At 36.4% G+C, this 19,693-nt stretch overlaps 1 protein-coding gene across 4 annotated transcripts; it reads left to right on the forward strand.

The window, feature by feature from the left end:
- The first annotated feature begins 324 nt into the window (after positions 1-324).
- Positions 325-15,937, forward strand: LOC121875912 (nucleoporin NUP42-like). Of its 4 annotated transcripts, none has more exons than XM_042380655.1 (6): positions 325-454; positions 1,808-1,979; positions 2,917-3,019; positions 5,599-5,770; positions 8,994-9,080; positions 11,131-15,937. In XM_042380655.1, exons 2-6 carry the CDS (start codon positions 1,868-1,870, stop codon positions 12,328-12,330), a joined length of 1,674 nt encoding a protein of 557 aa, XP_042236589.1. In that variant the 5' UTR covers positions 325-454; positions 1,808-1,867; the 3' UTR covers positions 12,331-15,937. The 4 variants fall into 4 exon arrangements, with proteins under 4 accessions (XP_042236589.1, XP_042236592.1, XP_042236591.1 ...); XM_042380658.1 differs by lacking the exon at positions 325-454 and adding an exon at positions 476-546; XM_042380657.1 differs by lacking the exon at positions 325-454 and adding an exon at positions 661-825.
- Positions 15,938-19,693: the final 3,756 nt, after the last annotated feature.

The raw sequence follows: 19,693 nt of genomic DNA on the forward strand, positions 1-19,693 counted from the left end.
TACGTTGTACATATTCAAGACGAATCAAACTGTAAACTTTTATAACGATTTTACTGAGAGAAAAAAAAATATTATGGTTATGGAGGTATACCCCCATGATAATGGTAGTAGAGCACGTACATCACTCATGTTTATCCTCCTGGGTTCGAGTCCTAGCTCAGGGCAAAAGTGAGAACTAAGAAGGTTATTTCCCATGTATCATAAGTTTCTTCCGTGATCTCATGTTTCCTCCTGTACAAACACTTTACAATAAAACACATACAATAGAATAAACCCACCTCCTGAATGGCCAGTAAGCTGATAAGCGGTGAAACGATAAATAAAAAAAATTCCGTTAAACATGGTAGGGGGAAGCTGCCAGGTGTTGCCATGTGTGTGTGTAGTGTGTTGAATATCTCGTCTTAACTAATATTTGTGTCCTTTATCTTTAAATTGTCTGAAGTTATTATCAATGGTAAGGAATTTTTACATTTTAGGGGGATGAAGTTGCTAAAGTTAAACTAAATTGAGTGTAGTACTGTATTGAGAAGTTGTTCGTGAGCCAATGTGAGTGTATGACTATCTTCCTACACAAATATCTTTTGTCCATCTATCTATCCGTCTATCTATCTATCTATATCTATATTATGTATATATTTATCTATCCAGGAGTACTACATATAGAAAAATAATTTATATTGACAATACAGTAACTTAGTATAGTACACACCCCCGTACAGTATAGTTTGTCTTCTGCATCATCTATCTAACCAACTGATTATCAATATATTTATCTAAGTCTTACAAGTAAAAATAAATAATTTATATTGTCTACATATTAGTCAGGTGAAGAAAGTTGCAAAATCTACCTTGATCAAGTCTATTTTTTATCACAACCTACATGATGAACCAGTGTGAATTTGTATTATTATGTAACTAATATAAAATGCTCAGACTTCTGGGTTGGGGAACATTACAACGAATATTCTGTAATTAAAATGCTATCTAGATATCTAAAAGCAAATGTATATAATGCATTTATATTTGAATGTACTTGGAGGTGATTGATACATTATTAGAAAAAAATAATTGAGATAGAGATTTACCCATGAGAGTCATTATATAATTTCACCTTGGTTCATGGTGTACACACACAGCGTTGATACAGTACTTCAGTGATTAAATCCCACTTGGACAATCGTCTGTTTTATGTATTTAACATAACCTAACCTGACCTGACCTAACCCAACTCAACCTAACCTACCCTAATCTAACCTGACTGGTACAGTATACAGTATAAACAATGGTGAACTAAAAGTTGATTAGTCAAGGATAATCAAAGAAAGTTGTTTATTTAGTATATTTAAGAAATGTGAAGTAGGCTGTGGTCTCAATGCCTTCAACTCTTTGCAAATTGAAAATAAAAATACTGAACTAGGTCTGATTTTAGCAGGAATGAACCACTAAGCAATATACAGTTTACTGTACACTTTTGGTTGTTTGGCAATACTCAGTGATGTGTTATGCTAAAATTTGGTACTGCTGTATATAGAGTGACAATGGTCTTTTCAATTTGCGGAAGGACATGGCCCACTGCGTTTTCGTAATTGCCATAGGCTAACTTACCTAACCCCTCCATTTAGTATAAGAATGTGCCATCATCAATTGAAATAAGCTAGGGTTCCAAATCTTCACGAGATCCAGAAAGATAATCAGTATTTTGTAATGAAACTTTTACTTTGAAATTATATATATCTTGGTATACTGTAATCACTGTATATGAAGTTCTTCCATAAGTTGGAGTTTTATCATGTTAATGACTTTTCAGACATAGTGGTTGCAGACCTGGTACAAGTACTTACTGAAACCGAGGAACCTGACCTATGCAATGTTTCATCAGCATCCGAGTGTCGGTAACAATAAACAAGTCTGCAATTTCTACCTGAAGGGAACTTGCAAATATGGCATAAGATGTTGGAATTTACATCCACAGGACCAAGGTAAAGTTCCTCATCAGAATTGGCATGTCAGTATCAATAAGGAAAAGTACATTATCTACCAGAAAAGAACTAGCAAATACGACACAAGATGTTCGAATAGGTATATGCAGTAAAGTTCTTTGTCAGAATTTGGATGTCAGTAACAATAAGGAAAAGTACATTATCTACCAGAAAAGAACTAGCAAATACGACACAAGATGTTCGAATAGGTATATGCAGGATCAAGGTAAAGTTCTTCGTCAGAATTTGGATGTCGGTAACAATAAGCAAATTGGCAGTTTATGGCAGAAGGGAACTAGCAAATATGACACACGATGTTGGAATAGGCATCCACAAGACAAAGGTACAGTACCTATGATGAAATATTTATTGTTGGTACAGTAGTTATGATGTGAATTGAGAGGATGTCTTTCACTTCAGTAGCTGGTGCTTATATAACCATGTAACTAGAGTGATGGGGTAAGTGGCATCTGTGAGGTTTTATACAGTATTGGAGTACTGTACAGGAGTTGGGTGTGTTAGAAGAGGGGTTGATGGTATTTAAAGTGAAACATTATAACTGACTCAAATTATTGTATTTTAACGCTGGACAATAAAGGTCATAACAAAGTAAGAAAGAATAGACCTGAATGGCTAGTAGGCTGATAAATGGTGATATGAGTGCAGTATTGTAAGAATGCAACCATGTCCTCAGTATCATTGCAATTGACTAAAACTATCATGTAGAACTTTGTGTACAGTACAATACCTTATTTTCATCACTTAAGAGTGTGCTTATGACTTTAGTCTCCCTGTACATTATTATAAAGGGATAAGGCTTGAAAGGGTAAAAGCTTTTCCTTGATAAATTGTCTCTTAGAGTAGTGTTTTATTTATGCAGTACTGGAGGCCAACATCAAAGGAACAATTATATTTTTCAGTATCTTTGTCTCCACAGGTGGCACTGGGATGACAAATGCCTTTCCAGGAAATAGTGCTGGCAATATGTTTATTGGAAAAGCTAGCACACAGCAAGACACCAAAGAATTCCAAGACTTTGTGTAAGTGTACCAGTATATTTGCCTAGGATTATATACAATGTTACTGTCACCTAGTCTACTCTAAGACTATGGTGAATATTGTAAATAGCATAAGTGTGACTTACTGATTCACATTGAATTGAATTGAATTGAATTGAAACAGTTTATTTAGCGAGAAAAACACAGATACAGAGTGGATAATAATAACAATATTAACATGGCTGAGCCAGTTGAGAACCTGAGCTCTCTTTGAGGCACCTGATATATACTATACATTTATCTCAAGGAAGTATTATGTAACATTTAGTATCATCTGGAATAGTACAATAGCATGGTAGTAATAAGTACAGTGGTCCCTCGGTTAACGAGCACAATCCGTTCCAGCAGGTTGCTCGTTAACCGAAAAACTCGTTAACCGAAACCATTGTTTCAATGGGTTTTTGGGTAATTGGTTCCAGCTCACCGAAAATTGCCTAAATTCAACAAAAAAGGTAGAAAAGTACACTTACTTTGAGGTGTGTATGTAGAAGGCTCCTGGATGATGATGATGATGATGGGAATTAGAATGGGGGTGGAGGAGAAGGAAGAAGAGAAGGCATTGGGGTGGAAGAGAAGTCACCCCATGGTGCCATTTCACCCATAAAATTTTAGCTCTCTTGGTGTAATTCAAGATTATTTTCTTTAAATGAACACTGCACTGCATTATATATTGTCAATATGTAAAATATATTTCAAAGTGACCAATAATTTGCTTGGAAACACAGAAAAAAGCGTTTAGTTGAAGAGAGTCTCAAGCAAGATGTTACCTCCACTGAAAACAGAGAGAGACTAACGCCTGTCTGGTGTGTTAACAGGCTGGATGGCACGCCAGAAACTAGTTTCTTTACCTTCAATTATGTTCAATAATTGTTAAAATTACTAAAAAAGTTAATATTAAACTTTTAAAATTATTGAATAGTATAAACTTCTTGATATTTACTAAAATAGTAAGGAATTTAAGCCCTAAAACCGTTTACTGTATTGGCGGACTAATACTGCAGCTGATGGATCGCCAAATGCAAGTGAAAACATGTTGAAGTCGGCTCGTAAAAAACTCGTTAATCGAGGGATTGCTCATTAACCGAAGTTAGGAATCTAATGGAAGGTAAATTGTTAACTGAAATCTCGTTAACCGAGGCGCTCGTTAACCGAGGGACCACTGTACATCTCATAATGTTACCACGGTTATCACTTCAATATTTATTTATTTTATTATTTATTAGTTATTATTATTATTTTTTTATTATTATTATTATTTTGTTTATTTAATTATGCATACATATACATATATACACACACACATATATATATATATATATATATATATATATATATATATATATATATATATATATATATATATATATATATATATATATATATATATATATATATATATATATATATATATATATATATATATATATATATAAATAAATCAGGTATTAGGTAATGACCCTACTAATCTTTAAATAGCACCGCAACGGTCGGTAGTCAGGTCAGAGGGTAAGGTGACCCGACCTTCTCACCTGGTTACAAATCTTCTTAATTACAAAATTGTCCAGTTTGTACATGCCATTACTCAAATTCATGTTGAATGCTTGGTATGTTTAATGAGACTAGATTCTATGATGTTCCAACTATCAATTGAATAACAAAGTATTAATATTGAGGAGCATTATCCCAGTCAATGCAATGCTTATTTATCCTCAAATGAACAAACAGAGCATTGGACAGGACAGGAATCAATGCTCTGTTTGTTCATTTGAGGCTCAAACTTTAAATACCCTAGATCTTTATAGACAAATGCGAAACATTACTAAGAAAACTTTTTATAGAACTGATCCAAAGCCCACCCATGACCATAAGAATATCTTAATATTACCATTTCACAAAATTTCTCACACATTCCTCTACAACTAAAAACCTGGAATGTCAATGTGGCATTTAAAAACTCATGCACTGTTAAACAAATGTTAATCAAGAACTCCCCCAACAACACAATTGGTTGCATTTATAAAGTTCCTTGCAAGGAATGTCCTGTAATATGTTTTACTTAGGCCAGACAGGTAAAGATCTTGTAACTAGACTTAAACAACATAAATATAGTGTGAGGCATTTCTAACTGCTTGTGTTACTCTATTTCTGATACTTCGGTAAGCATCACCGAAAGTTATGGGTCTTTTTGCAAATTACCTTTGGGTTGTGTTTTTCCTTTAATATCTTAATTTCGCTTGTGATATAGGGTTTGGAAATGGATACAGTTTTCACTGACTTAGTCTTGAGCGGGAAGCATTTATCAAAGCAAACATTGAAGATGCAGGATACCCATGTATGGAAGTCATTTGATCTCTTCATGAGAAAGAGAGAGTTTATGTGTAGTGTGTCCTTGTTTGTTGTACAGTACCTGTACACTATTGCAAGAGCACTGTAATATTTTTATGTTGTATATCTTTGCTTCAGTTAATATAAACTTAGTCATACATTATTTATATTAAGCTTCTATGTAGATGAACGCAATGAAACATGAATTTAAATACTGTATATCATACATATTACAGGAAACAAGTGAGTGGGGAGATGAACATGTGGGAGCGTAGTGGCCAGTGGCTGTTCTCGTGCTTTTTTCCACTGAAAGGTTGTCACCCTCTCATGGGGTTTTCAGATCATTCACTTGAAGAACTCAGAGTAAGAGCATATGATGCTGTGAAGACAAATACTTCCAGTACTTACGTAAGTACAGTACTATATTCTATTTTAATTACATATCGTATCTCTGAATAAAGTGTAATATTTCACAAAAAGAATATATGCTGTATGAAGAATTACCGAGTGTTTCATTTGGTTGCAGAATCTCTTCGATCATAATTTGCCCTTTATTTGATATAGATAACATTCTACCAAGGTCTGTTGGAGCTTTCAACAGTATAGTCCTCATTTCTGGCGGTCAATTGAACCCGTGGAGGTCCATGTAAAGCAAGGAACGCGTAAATGAAATAACAGAACATATGGGATTAATTAGAGCAGAGACTAGGCCGACTCCCAAACTTCACTTTTTCCGACACAATCACACGTACCTTGTAGTAAAAAATAACATGTAATTTTATGATGGTATTGACACACACATAATATCTAAATAAAAAAAATACACTACTGTACAAATGTGAAGGTGTTTAACAATTACGTTAGTAGAAAAGAGATGGAAATTGACATACGGGGATGGCTGACTGGTTCAGGAGCAGATTAGTGGCCCTCTGGTGAATCATTATCTATTCAGAGGTTGCAGGGCCTCCTGACAAACCCCTCAAAGTCCATATACGTCACTGTCACTATCACTGACTTAAGCTGGCTGTGGTAGCGGCGGGCTCCCGTAATATTGCGTTGGCCGACTAGCATTGATGTTTATCGTGATACTGAACATGCGGCTCTATAGATTGCAACAGGGAGGTTACTGAAAGTAACTTCATAGCGGTGATTCACTGGAGTCGTTTGAAAAGGATAGACTTAGCTTTCTCGACATACTCGATGGCTTCCTTTACATCACTGAGTTAATCTTTGTTCTTCTTTTTCTGCTGCTTACCTGCAGCCTCACTTACGTCATCATCTTCCAGTAAGTCGTGTTGATCACCTCCAGATTGCCTGATTACCTCGAGGATGTAAATGCGTTGGTTGGTCTCGGAGAAGCCTGCAGCTGTAACACTCTGTGCAACCTCTCTTGCAAGGTCCAATACGCTGCAACAGGCTGAACCTTACCAGCCACGCTTGACTCTGCCTCCCACCTGGGATGCCTGCAACACATGCCACCACGCATGAAGAATCTGCTGCCACAGACAACAGCTGCCCCATGCCTCCACCCAAAAAGAAATCAACAGCTTTCTGGCGTTAAAATTTCATTCCCAAAACTGTTTTGGCAGCGCGCATTTCATGCTCCGCCAACTCTTCTTCTGGATCACCGTCTCACTCGCTCTCGGTGTCCTCCAGGTTCCATAATTCATCCTTGGTGTTAGGTCAAGTCACTGAGGCAGAGCTTCTTTAGCCTTGACATTACATATCAACTCTTGATCCATGGGCTGGATTAATGATGTAGTGTTGGAAGGAAGACCACTTTTGTTAGGGTGTGATGCAGCAATAGGGGCGAGTGTCTGGTGCGTTATCAGGAGCAGCAAAATGTTAAATGGAGACATTATGTTGCTTGCAGAATTGTAGCGTCAGGAACAGAAACAGTCGTCCAAACCAGGTGAGGACAGACCAGTGGTGGCATCACACGCCCTTCGTGCGGTTAGCCTGTGGACATTTAACTTGGTCATGTCCAGGTTTTTTGTAAGCGTCTGGCTTGCGGGCTGTGTGGATCTGAACAACGGAGTTTACAGGTGCTGGAGGCATTGGTGATGAACAGGACGGTGATCGCTCCTTCTCTGCAGCTTCCGGCCCCTACACTTGCTGTAGACTTAGCGAATGTCTTGAAGGTAATTTCTTCATAGAGACTGGATTCATCCATGTTGAACACACCTGGTTGTCGGTGTACTTTCCTTCCTCCATAATTTCTCGTAGAATGGAGGAGAAATCACTTTCGCTTCGCAGCATGGTCGGTACTAGCACCAACACCAACAATTTCAATGTTTGTTATTTTATTCACGTCTTTTAAGCCCTTGCAGCCATCCAGCCGGAAGCGGTAAGAGTGTTGGGCTCTGCTCCCATTTTTCGCGCCACTGCTTCGTGCAGTTCTGAACGCGAATCACTGCAGCGGTGTCCACCGCCATGTTCCTTCTAGCCTAATAGTCGGTAGCTCCTGTAAACCCTCAGTGCTGACGCATATTCTGACAATATTTAACCGTTAGCGAACCTGCAGACTTTGTGATGCTCATGTGTTCTTTGATCTTGGCGGCATCCTTCTTGATGGGCCGGATCGTAGATTCGTTCACGCCATGCTGGCGCACAAAATCAACTTGTCGTTCCTTCCCCAACTCCTGCATGATTTGTATTTTACTTCATAGCTTAAAAGCGTTATCTCTGCCTTTGGTATTTAGGTCCAGAGTAGTTCAGGTTTCGGGGTGGTGGGGGTCAGCAGGCCGCCATTGTTGAGCCGGATTAGCGGGCACAAGAGAACAGTATCTGTGGCGGAGACTGAGAACAATGAGACTAGGGCGCGAAAGCAGTCAGCGACTCACCCTCCGGCAGGGCAGAGACACGTCGTATTACATTAGACCAATCAAGCTAAGCGGAGGGGGGGAGAGTAGGATCGTGTCCCAATCACAGTCCGAAACGTCATATGACATCAGCGATAACGTAAGAGCAACATACTGCGCACTCTCCCTGCGCCGCTTCCTGCATATGGTCAAGAATGGACCGCGTAACTAATAATTGGCGCGTCTGGGCCTCCCGCGTGCCGCTTAAATGATGGAATGTACCGTGTAACTGATGATTGCCGTGTCTGGCTATGTGCCGCGTAAATGACGAAACGCGTAAAGTAAATCCGCGTAAATGGAGACTATACTGTATGTAATTTGAGAAAACAACAATGAAGTACAGAATTACCTGTACCACTAATTCCTGTATTTGTCAGCGTGTTCTGTCTTAAGGGTTCATATCAGGGTTCTAAAATTGGTATACTGTATTATCCTGTTAATGGAACCTGTGTGTATATGTTTTATAGAAGATATTTAAATTGTGTGGATTGGCCTAAAAAAAAAAACGTACACTACACATGTCTTTATACACACAGGTTTTAAAAAGAAATGTGGCAACTTTGAACCTCACATATGACCCCTTTGTAATATTGTAAAGTATTACCCCACAGCTGATATGCACCAGATAGGCAAAAGGTCTCACATCTCAAAAAGCTTCATAGTGAAATATACCCAAACCAGACTACCCTCAAATACATAAGCACTCATGATTCTGTCTCAGTCCCTCTCTTGCCCCAAATCATGTCTTGATTTTTTTTTTCCCCAAACAGCAAGCACACTGGAGTGAACTGCAACAGAGATACAAACAGCTGCGTGATGCTCTCAAGATGTCCACCCCAGAAGCTGTGCAGGCTATGGTTTGTGTTTATGTATATCCTGTGTACCCGGTACTGTCTTATGCATGTTCTAACAATGGAAATTCTGTATTGACTTTTCTTGATGCTAGTATATTTTATTGTTGGATGATTACCACATTAAGGAAAGGAGGTTATTATTATTGCAGCCACTCAAACTTACCATCATTCTCTAAGTACAATTTAACCTCTCAGCCTCAGAGCCTGAGAACACATCGTGCATGAAAACTTACTCTCAGCCTCGGAGGTTTTTGAAAAAATATCTTGGAAAAATATATTATTTTTAGGGCTCATTTCACTGCCATGGAATTGTTTTAATAATTGTAATGGGGGTCTCTTTTAGTGTATAATTATCTGAAAATTATATGAAACCATAAACAAATTTAAAATTATTGAAATTTAAGCCACATTTTTGAGTATAAGTTATAAAAGTGGGAAAATGTTTAGTAACATCTTGATTTCCATTCACATTTTCCTTGTACTGTATTATGGTGTTAATTGATATGTACTATACAGTATACCAAAATAAAGAACAAAGCTTGTAGAATATGGCAGCATAAGGAAAAATAATATAACAAAAACTCATGGAATATTATAAGGGTCGGCCGGCGCACCCGCCTCTCGCTCTAATAAGGCGACACTGGCTTCATGCTGCGCTGCCATGCCTGCGATGATGAAGACTATCTCGGGGAAGGTGATAAGGCCCACACAAAAGCGACGTCTGTCAAATGGCATCCAAAGTTCAGTCAGTTTCACTGAATAGTTTTGAGTTATTTGAAAATATAGACCATTGGACTCCACTTTGGCGTCGCGAGGCTGAGCGTAAAGTTTTTTTTGCCTTTTATGTTCGACGCCACAGTGGCGTCGTGTGAGGCTGAGAGGGCTAATACAAGTGCTGAAAATATGCAGCTCACTGACCCCCCCTGTTAGTAGATTTCAGGGATATACTGTACTGTACATTCATTTGTGATCATTATAGTCACCTTTACAGCAATGAATTAATTACAGTCAAGTGAAGTTTAGAAACATAGTTCTGTATAATACTCAATGAGGTGTGGGTCTACCTCATCACAGTGGACCACCATTTGTCTGCAGTTTTGTGAAGACCCGGCTGATACTTAGATGAAAAGAAAATAGTAGTTTCCAATTTTTCTGATTGGATGCTCCTCAGTTTGTTAGTCTAAAAAAATGCAAGATGCCAAAGGGATGCAATTTGGAGGGTTTCATGGGTCTTGGGTAGCTTAGTCGCATGGGGGATTTTGTCACCGGGATGGAGCTACCCAAATGATGACTGGGACGAAACTACCTGGTGATATACGTTTTAGTATTTCTTCCGTGCGATAAGACAACATTCTATTGTCTCCACTTCTTTCTCACATGATAAAAGTGTTTAAGTAACCATATATACAGTATACTGCATATACTGTATACAGGTTTGTATGTATATATATATATATATATATATATATATATATATATATATATATATATATATATATATATATATATATATATATATATATATATATATATATATATATTATATATATATATATATATATATATATATATATATATATATATACATGTATTTGGCGTAATCCAGGTATATGCTGATAACCAGAGAAGAAAACCAGGGGTTCCCACACTTTAGTGTGATTCAGTCTCCTTAGTCTGTGCTCCTGAGATGTGAATTACAGCAAAGGCATGATTGCATATATATATATATACATATGTATAATATATATATATATATATATATAATATATATATATATATATATATATATATATATATATATATATATATATATATATATATATATATATATATATATATATATATATATATTATATATATATATATATATATATATATATATATATATATATATATATATATATATATATATATATATATATATATATATATATATATATATATATATATATATATATATATATATATATATATATATATATATATACACAGTATTATAAATGTATACATGTTAATGCATTTACATATTTTGCCCTCTTATATTTTCATTCAGAGAGACATACACCAAGCCAAGAGTGCTGTGGAACAACAAGAGCAGCAACAAGCATTAAAGCCATCCAGTTTGTTTTCCAAGCCACCAGGACAAACTCTATTTGGAGGAGCAACCCCTCAGTCAGGCAGTGGTGTCGGTCTCTTGGGAGCAAAGCCACCGCCCCTAGGCTATGCCCCATCAGTATTTGGAGGAAATTCGTCCTCATCTACATCTTTATTTAGTGGAGGAGGTAATACGCCTGTCTTTGGAGTGCAGTCATCACTAGGAGCACAAAACACTACTGGTTTTGGAAATCAAAGCTCAAATATTTTTGGAGGAGCCAGCAGTAATGTGTTCAAGAGTGGAACTCAAAATGCAACAAATACCAATTTGTTTGGTGCTTTACAAGGACAAACAAATTCAAGCACATTATTTGGAGGTAGTACTAGTACTTCTACAACTGGCCAAACTCCAGGTAATGTTTTTGGAAGTGTACAGAATCAGGCTGGTGTAAATATTGTCTATAACAGTAATGCTCAGAATCAACCCTCATTGTTTGGTGGAACAGGAACAAGTGTTCCAGGTAGTGGGTTCCAAGCAACACAGGCAACAAACTCAACTGGGGTGTCAAACACAGTTGGAGGGCAAGGTGGTATTTTTGGTAACCAGCAGCAGCCGCAGCAGCAGGGATTATTTGGAGCTCAGCCAACACAACAGCAAGCATCTGTGTTTTGTAAACCAAATGTTTTTGGAGTTAACCAACCCAGTGCTTCAGTACAAAACACATCACATATCTTTGGTGGTTCTTCTGGTAGCTCTATATTTGGTACTAATGCAATTAAAGGCTCACCAAACATATTTGGTGGAAATGCACCAGCTGGTGGAGGGAATGGTCTATTTGGTAATGTTCAGGCAGCTGGGCCTTTCAGCAACCCTTCTGGTGTATTTGGAAATACTAATGAACTGAGTACTAATACAAGATTATTTGGTAAACCATCTGAAGTTACACAACCCACTGTGGTCCAGGGAACTCCTGGACTGTTTGGACATCCTGCTACTGGAGCTTCAAGTTCAGTGAGTTCCCCTGCGGTTGTACAAGGTAATTCATTAGAGTTGTACACACCTTTGGACCAGTTGAAACCTGAGGACAGGATACAGTTTGAAGCAGAGGCATTTACTTCAATCCCCTATTGCCCTCCACCAAAGGAATTATGTGCATGAGTTTTTTGGTTTATGCAAAATATTGATCTATATGAAATAGGTCTTCCAGCCAGGTCTGTCTGTATTGTCCCATAAGGCAGAACATTGGACACGTACCCATAAGCGTGTTGTATATGTACAGTATGTGCTTCTTCTCTTGTTGGACATTGAAGCAGCTTTAAGTGCTGGGTTTTGGATATGTACCTGTAGTTTTCTTTACTTATTTTTTTAACACAAAACATGTAATTAACTTTTAAATCATTCAGTTTCAATAGATAAGCTACCTTCATGATTTAGCCATTCTTGGTAACAATATGTATTTATTCTAAATATACTGTACAGTATTGTATTGCTTGTAAATACTGCATATAAACCAGAGTACAGTATACATTATTTTTACCCCTATGCCTCCTGGGCCAGATTCTGCCTAACAAAATGATAAACTTTTAGAAGCCATACACTGTACAGGGTGTTCTGTATAAATGGAATCAAACAGGGTAGGCTTAGGATAAGATAAGGAAATAAGATAAATCATTTATTTATACTGTACAGGGTCTTAGGGTTAAGCTTAGCTAGGGTTAGGAATTCAGAGAATTTTCAAAACTGATAATAAACATTCTCTGATACTAACCCTACTATGCTTGCTTCCATTTACACAGAATACACTGTACTTTATGAATTCCCAGGATCCATAGATGTGCCTTTCAAAGTAATTTCCATAGTTATTCCCTCTAATTTTTGTAATCTCTTGGTCTATTGGCAGCTAAAGGTTTATCTGTGGTTAGCGAGAACCTGGTTTTAGAATTTCAGTAAAACTTGTAATGTTCTTTGACGCAAACTGCAATTGTTTTTTAACTTACTCATGAACTGACGTGTGTCGTGTTAGCCAGAGGATACTGTACTATGGTTCACAGATTTCCAACAAAGTTATTGGATATATTTTGCTCATTTTTTATGTGAATTGGAGGTTCATGTGCAGTACACAGTTAAAAAAAAAATTCCCAGTTGTGACTAGGTTGGAAACATAAAGGCATGAAATTGTTTATTTAAAGACTAATATACATACTGTAGACAAAGCTTTCATAAAAGACTTTATTAAGATATCTGCTGTGATCTGATATACAGTGCACATAACAGTACAGTACTACTATGTTTTCATTATAATTTAACTGCAAATAAACCCTCAAACAAAAACTAATGATGAATCTGAGGCAGTACAGTACTGTAGTGCATAGTCCAAACCCAATGTTCAGTTACTATGTGATTACTGTATTGACCATTGAGACTCTGAGAGTCATTAGTTAGTCAGACAAACCATTACTGCTTACTGACCATTGTTTACTGAACAAAGAAAAATCATGAAAAACTTAAAACTTATCCAATGATAAACACACTTTGCACCTGATGGATAATTTTTGCAAGTGGTGAAACATTCCACAGGTCAGATCTCACCAAGATTAGAAAACCCGAAGTATTTCACCTGATGATTAAACCTTAATGCTAACGTAACATAACCAAACTTAATGTACAGTAATGTAACCTTGTCTCCCCCATTTAACATTGGTTTAGATTAACTTTAATTGAAAATTACCCTGTTTTGATAGATGTCACTTCTTTGAGTGGTGAGTATGGATTTTACTTTATTTCACTTAACCTTACAGTATATGTTTATTGTTAGCTTTTAGGATCAATAGAACTGTACATTGTTTCTCTCATAAAAGCGTTGAATATGTGATACCACAATTTATATTTACGATGCATGGAAGGGAAGTACTGATTAATCGATATTGGTATCGGCAAGGAGAAAGTACTTATATAGTACAGTACTGGACTGTAGTTACTGTGTTGTACTGTATTTTGTCAATTTCCGTAATCAGTATTAGGTTTTGCCGATTACTGTAATGAGTATTGGTAAGTTAAGTATCAGCCGATACCGATACCTTTTGCTATCTGTTTTGGGATAATAATAATAATAATAATAATAATATGTACTGTACCTAACTAATGTTAACCAAACTTTTATTTCCTGGGTAATTTATTAATAACAAAGCCCGGAGTAGACTTGAGGGTAGACTGTCACATTTTTAATATTACATTTGTTTCTGATTATTTGTGAGAGGATTTTTCCCATTATTATTTATCTGTATGTGTTTTGTGTGTGTGTGTGAAGACACACACACACAAAACACTAATTCTTCTAATACTATAATACTGTAGTTGGTGCAGAGAGTCACATTAAGTGAAAAATCCTGTTTTGTGAGAAAAATTTCTGGGTCCATCAAAAGTACTGTACACCCTCACAACACTGTATATAAAATTACATACACAAATAAAGTACCCCTGTACTGTAGATGTATGAAGAGACATCAAATTCACAGTGTATATGAGACTGCCAGAAGAGGAATTGAGAAACCAGTTATTGCTCTCCTCACAGCAGAGATGACTAATCAATGCTCTGTGATGCTGACAAGAGTGGAGCACTCATAGGTGTCACTGTACACATCACATGGGAAGTAACACAAATTTATGTTAGTTAACAGGATGCTGGACTCAATCTGTGTTGTTATCAGGATGATGCTGTTCCTTTTAACTGAAAACCAGTTCATGAGAAACCCATTAACTAAAGAGTTTACTCTGCAGTGAATATCGACTCTGTTTTATGTTTATCCATAGACAGTATACTGTACAGCAGTTACCTAGTCAAAGCAATTGCTATCATACAGACCTCAGAAATACAAGGACAATTATAAATGTTTTTATACTTTTAACAAGATGCAAACACAGTACAAAATATGATGGATTATTAACCCATAACTGGTGGCTAAGGGGTGTAGGAACACATTTCCACAACTGTACAAAAGTAGTTTGCAAACTTATGTAATTAAACCACAGGAAATCACTTTAACTTGTATAGTATAGTCTTTATATACAGGCATGACAATTAATCTCTCCACATGTTATTCTTAGAATTGTGAAAGACTGACTTAATATTTAGGTGGTGGTTGTGTATGAAAGTTTACCTGAAACAGCTCTCACTTGGGATCATATGAGGATTTGTGTCTTGTAAAGTGTTTGTTGCTGAGACTTATCGTGCCTGTTGTCAGTTGACTCATGGTATCTTTATCACATTTAGCCTGAATATATCTTCATTCAGCTGTTATTGTATATACACAGTGAAATTATTGGTGTATGGTCAAGTCTGCTAATGTAGAGTACAAAGTGAGTCTCAGCTTCTGCAATAACCTTAAACCTTGTATGTTGACTGTTGATGATATACAGTACAGTATACAGTAGTAGGTACACTCGCTCCAGAAAGTATATGCAAGGTGGGGTGTGATGGATTTCAAAATGAACACTGTGACTCCTGCTGTCTCGGTAAGGTTGTCAAAATCCTTCGTCCATTGTGTCATATTGTTTAGCAAAAACTTTTGCAGGTGCTTTTTATAGCGAGTGTACATATTTACAGTATCCTAAAATTCTAGCTAGTTCAGGCTATGGTTCTGATAGTCGTATCTGATTAGATTAGGGGTTCATATGTTCTATGTACAGTATTTTTTTTATTTTTAAGATAGATATTAATAAAGTACAAGTATGTATAAAAATGTTTTATTAAATATTTTGTATAAAATCGAACTTTTGAAATAACTTGTGTATCCTAAAACCCTGGTGGTTCTTCAACTGATTGTTGTAGTGAAACTGTAACCTTGGGTTTCATCAGTAGAGGTGTTCGAAATAAAAGAAACAATAAATAACATACAGTGTATATAGTACTATAGTCTCCCCTCGACTTACAACATATTCGACTTGAGGCAACCCGGATATACGACGGCCGTGGTCGTATAAAATATTTTTCACATTACGTATTTTCGAGTCCCGACATTAGTGATCGCGCTGTGTACTGACAAAATTTTTGTTTGTAATTCCCTTTAAAATGGCTGGCAAGCGTAAAAGTGAGAGTTCTCGTGGTGCTGAGAAGAAAAAGAGACACCCATTTTAGAATTTCTATATTATTTTCGCCTTTTCGACTTACGACCAATTCGACTTACGACCTGGTTGTCGGGACGGAACCCCGTCGTAAGTCGAGGAGAAACTGTACTATACTATACTACACTACTGTATACAAGGTCCCACACAAAAAAAAACGAGACTGATGCTGTAACTCTTTATTTACCAAATTAAGAAAATCAACTGTGATCGCCTTCAAAGTAGTTCCCTTCTGAGTTGACAAACAGCTGCATACGATGCTGCCACAGTTCAAAGCAATTCCGCAGATCATGTTCTGTGAGGCTGTTGAGGAGCTCCATCGTTTTTGCTTTCACCTCATCTACCGACAAAATTGGTTCCTTTGACCACGGACTTGATCTTTGGAAGAAGGTAGAAGTCGCAGGGAGCCAGGTCTGGCGAATTGGGTGGGTGCTCAAGCACAGTTATGTTTTTATTGGCTAAAAATGGCCTCACAGACAAAGCATTGTAGCATTGTTCATCTGACAGCATTTTTGGAACCATTTTTGCACAAACCTTTGTCATGTTCAATTCTTCCGTTAGAATGTGTCGAACACTTTCCATGTCTAAATTAACTTTCTCAGCTATTTCTCGAACACCCAACCTATGGTTTCTCCTCATCACATCTCGCACTTGTTCCATGTTGTCATCGGTAACTGCTGTGTGTGGATGGCCTGGGCGGTCATCATCTTTCACGGTTTCTTTGCCTTCCGAGAAAGTTTGTGCCATTCAAAAACGCGTGCACGAGACATGCAATCTTCACCGTAAGCCTCAGTCAATAATTGAAAAGTTTCCTTCGCGGATTTCATAAGTTTAACGAGAAACTTGATGTTAACTCGTTGCTCAGTTTTGCAGTTCAACATTTTCTGACCGAGCGTAAGAATACATCTATACTTCAACACTCGTTCACTTGTACTGAGTGAAGCGATCGAGTTGAGCCTTGTTACACTGACAGGTTAGAACATGTTCAATAACCGTCTGTTTGTCCCTTTCCTCCCACTCCTGGTTCCCGAGTTATAGGGTCTCGCTATTTTTGTGTCGGACCTCGTATACACCCCCCCCCGTCTCTCTCTCAACACAGGGGAAGAAGGTATAGAGATATTTATTAAACATCCTGGTATTGTCAAGTGTACATGAAGGTACTCTACTCCTTTGTAGGATGGAATCACGGGGATATGAGCACCACCCCCAGGAAATTGGTGAAAATTAGGAGCCATGAAATGCATGTGAGGGGCTTATTATCAAAAGATACAAATGGCAAGTGGATAAAACAAATTAACACTGATTTTTTTTACTGGTCCACGATTGATTGTAAATAAAAATGTTTCAAAATGTAGGGGGGGGGGTGCAGATCTATTCAAGGATAAAATACCGGTCCTTGGATCTAATTACCGGAGTATCTCCCAGTATCTAACAATGGTCTATAAACTATACAGTATAAACAAAATCCTGTATATTTGGGTATCAGTTTGGGTTTGGTCAAATGTCTTATCTTACAACGAGATTTTTTTACAACATATAATTACGACCAATATAACAAAGATTGGGTAGTGGTTTGATAGGCACAGTAATGTGATTTTATAAAACTGTGAAATGAGTAAACAAATACAGTAGAAATAGTGGAAGCCAGTATAATAACTAAAATTCAAAAGAAATAGCATTAATAGAAAAATATTTTGAAATGCTGATGTTTACTGATAACACACATGTGACAAAGCTCTCACATTGGGAGGAAAACAGACAATTGGATACAGGAAATGTTATCTAGGGAGGGTATGGACGTACTGCACTGTAACTGTGAACATATCAAGATTTAGGAAAGCTCTGAAAACAGATGGTTTTGGGATAGAAAGAACATAATGGTTGAAAAACTAAGGGAATGAGTAAATGCCTGGGAAGGTAACCAAGGCCATGTCTACTGTAAGGATTCCTGTGGCTTCATTACCGGAAGTCAATGGCGTCATTTTGTATTTTAGGTTGAGTGCTCAACGTATATCTTCCACAAAAAGCTTAGTCTTAATTTTGGAGAGCAATGTATTTTTTTGTTTTGTTTTGCAGAATAGGAAGGAATACGCCCTTTTTAATGTAGTAAACAATAATAAACTGGAAATCCCGTTAATATCCGATCAATCATATATCTATTATGCACTTTAATGCAGATTTCATTGATCTGTTATGTAATTATGCAAGAATGAATATAAATTATATCAAACAATACTGAAAACCCATTACTTGGAGTAATAAAAGTTGGCACCAGCTGGAACTTGTTTGGGTCTCATCAAACACCCTTCTCACCTACCATCACTCTTCATCAAAGATACATTTACTGAAAACTGTAAAGCTTTCTAGTTAATATAAAAAATACGTTATTTTAAGGTAATAAATCACAAATATACATAAATGCAATTATAATCAAGTGAAATGTAATAGTTAGTCTATAATTGAGTCCTACATTCTTTATGATATGTGAGAAAATGGGTAGACCACATTTTCATATCTAATGTACATATTGTCTGTACAATAACGTCTTCCCTCCAAATTATCTCGTTACTGGTAATTTTTCCAAAAAATTGGAAACCAGAGGTTATTTCTTCACTTAAAACTGCTATATATATTTTTTGTAAAGAATGTAAGGAATTACGCTTTTACCGACGCCATGAGACCCGCTTCGGCGTTACTAGCTATTAGATAAGATCGACATGTTTCATCTTTTTGAAGTGTAATTAGATTTTATATTTAGTAACATTTTTTGGTATGAAAATTATAACATATTTGAATTTAGTTTTTAAAGAATACTTTTATGCTTTAATACATAAATACACATATTATAATAGCTGACTCGCAGATTTACGAGACAAGTATTCACCTGTACTGGTATCCCCAGCCTCCCTTGTTTTATAATCTTTGTGTGGGTTTAGGTTATATTATAGCTTTATTTGAGGATAATAATTAAATGTTACATAAGGAGTAAAATTTATACTTAAAGCGAGTTTAGAAAGACCAAGAAAGCAAATTATAGGGTTATTTGTGTTTTCAGCTCGTTTATTTGTAGATCATCATCTCACTCGTATATCTTACTTTCAATTTATGCATTTTAGTACAAATGTTAAATATTTTATCGATTGCTCTAATATAATGACATTAATTTAATTAACGACATACATATACATGAGGACTTAGTAAGCAGAAATCTTGAAACCATTGAAAAGTCTCTCTCTCTTCTGAGAGGGCGGAGAAAATGTCTACTTTTTCAGGAGAATCGCAAAAGTAGTTCTTCAATAGTATATAATATTATAATAAAAAATACACAAACCCCAAATTTATGTCACAATACAAAATAATATAAAGAAATTTTATAATTTATATTAAAACCGAATTTAGT

Source organism: Homarus americanus, unplaced genomic scaffold (genome assembly GCF_018991925.1).
Source record: "Homarus americanus isolate GMGI-L3 unplaced genomic scaffold, GMGI_Hamer_2.0 scaffold14730, whole genome shotgun sequence".
Classification (NCBI taxonomy): Eukaryota; Metazoa; Arthropoda; class Malacostraca; order Decapoda; family Nephropidae; genus Homarus; species Homarus americanus.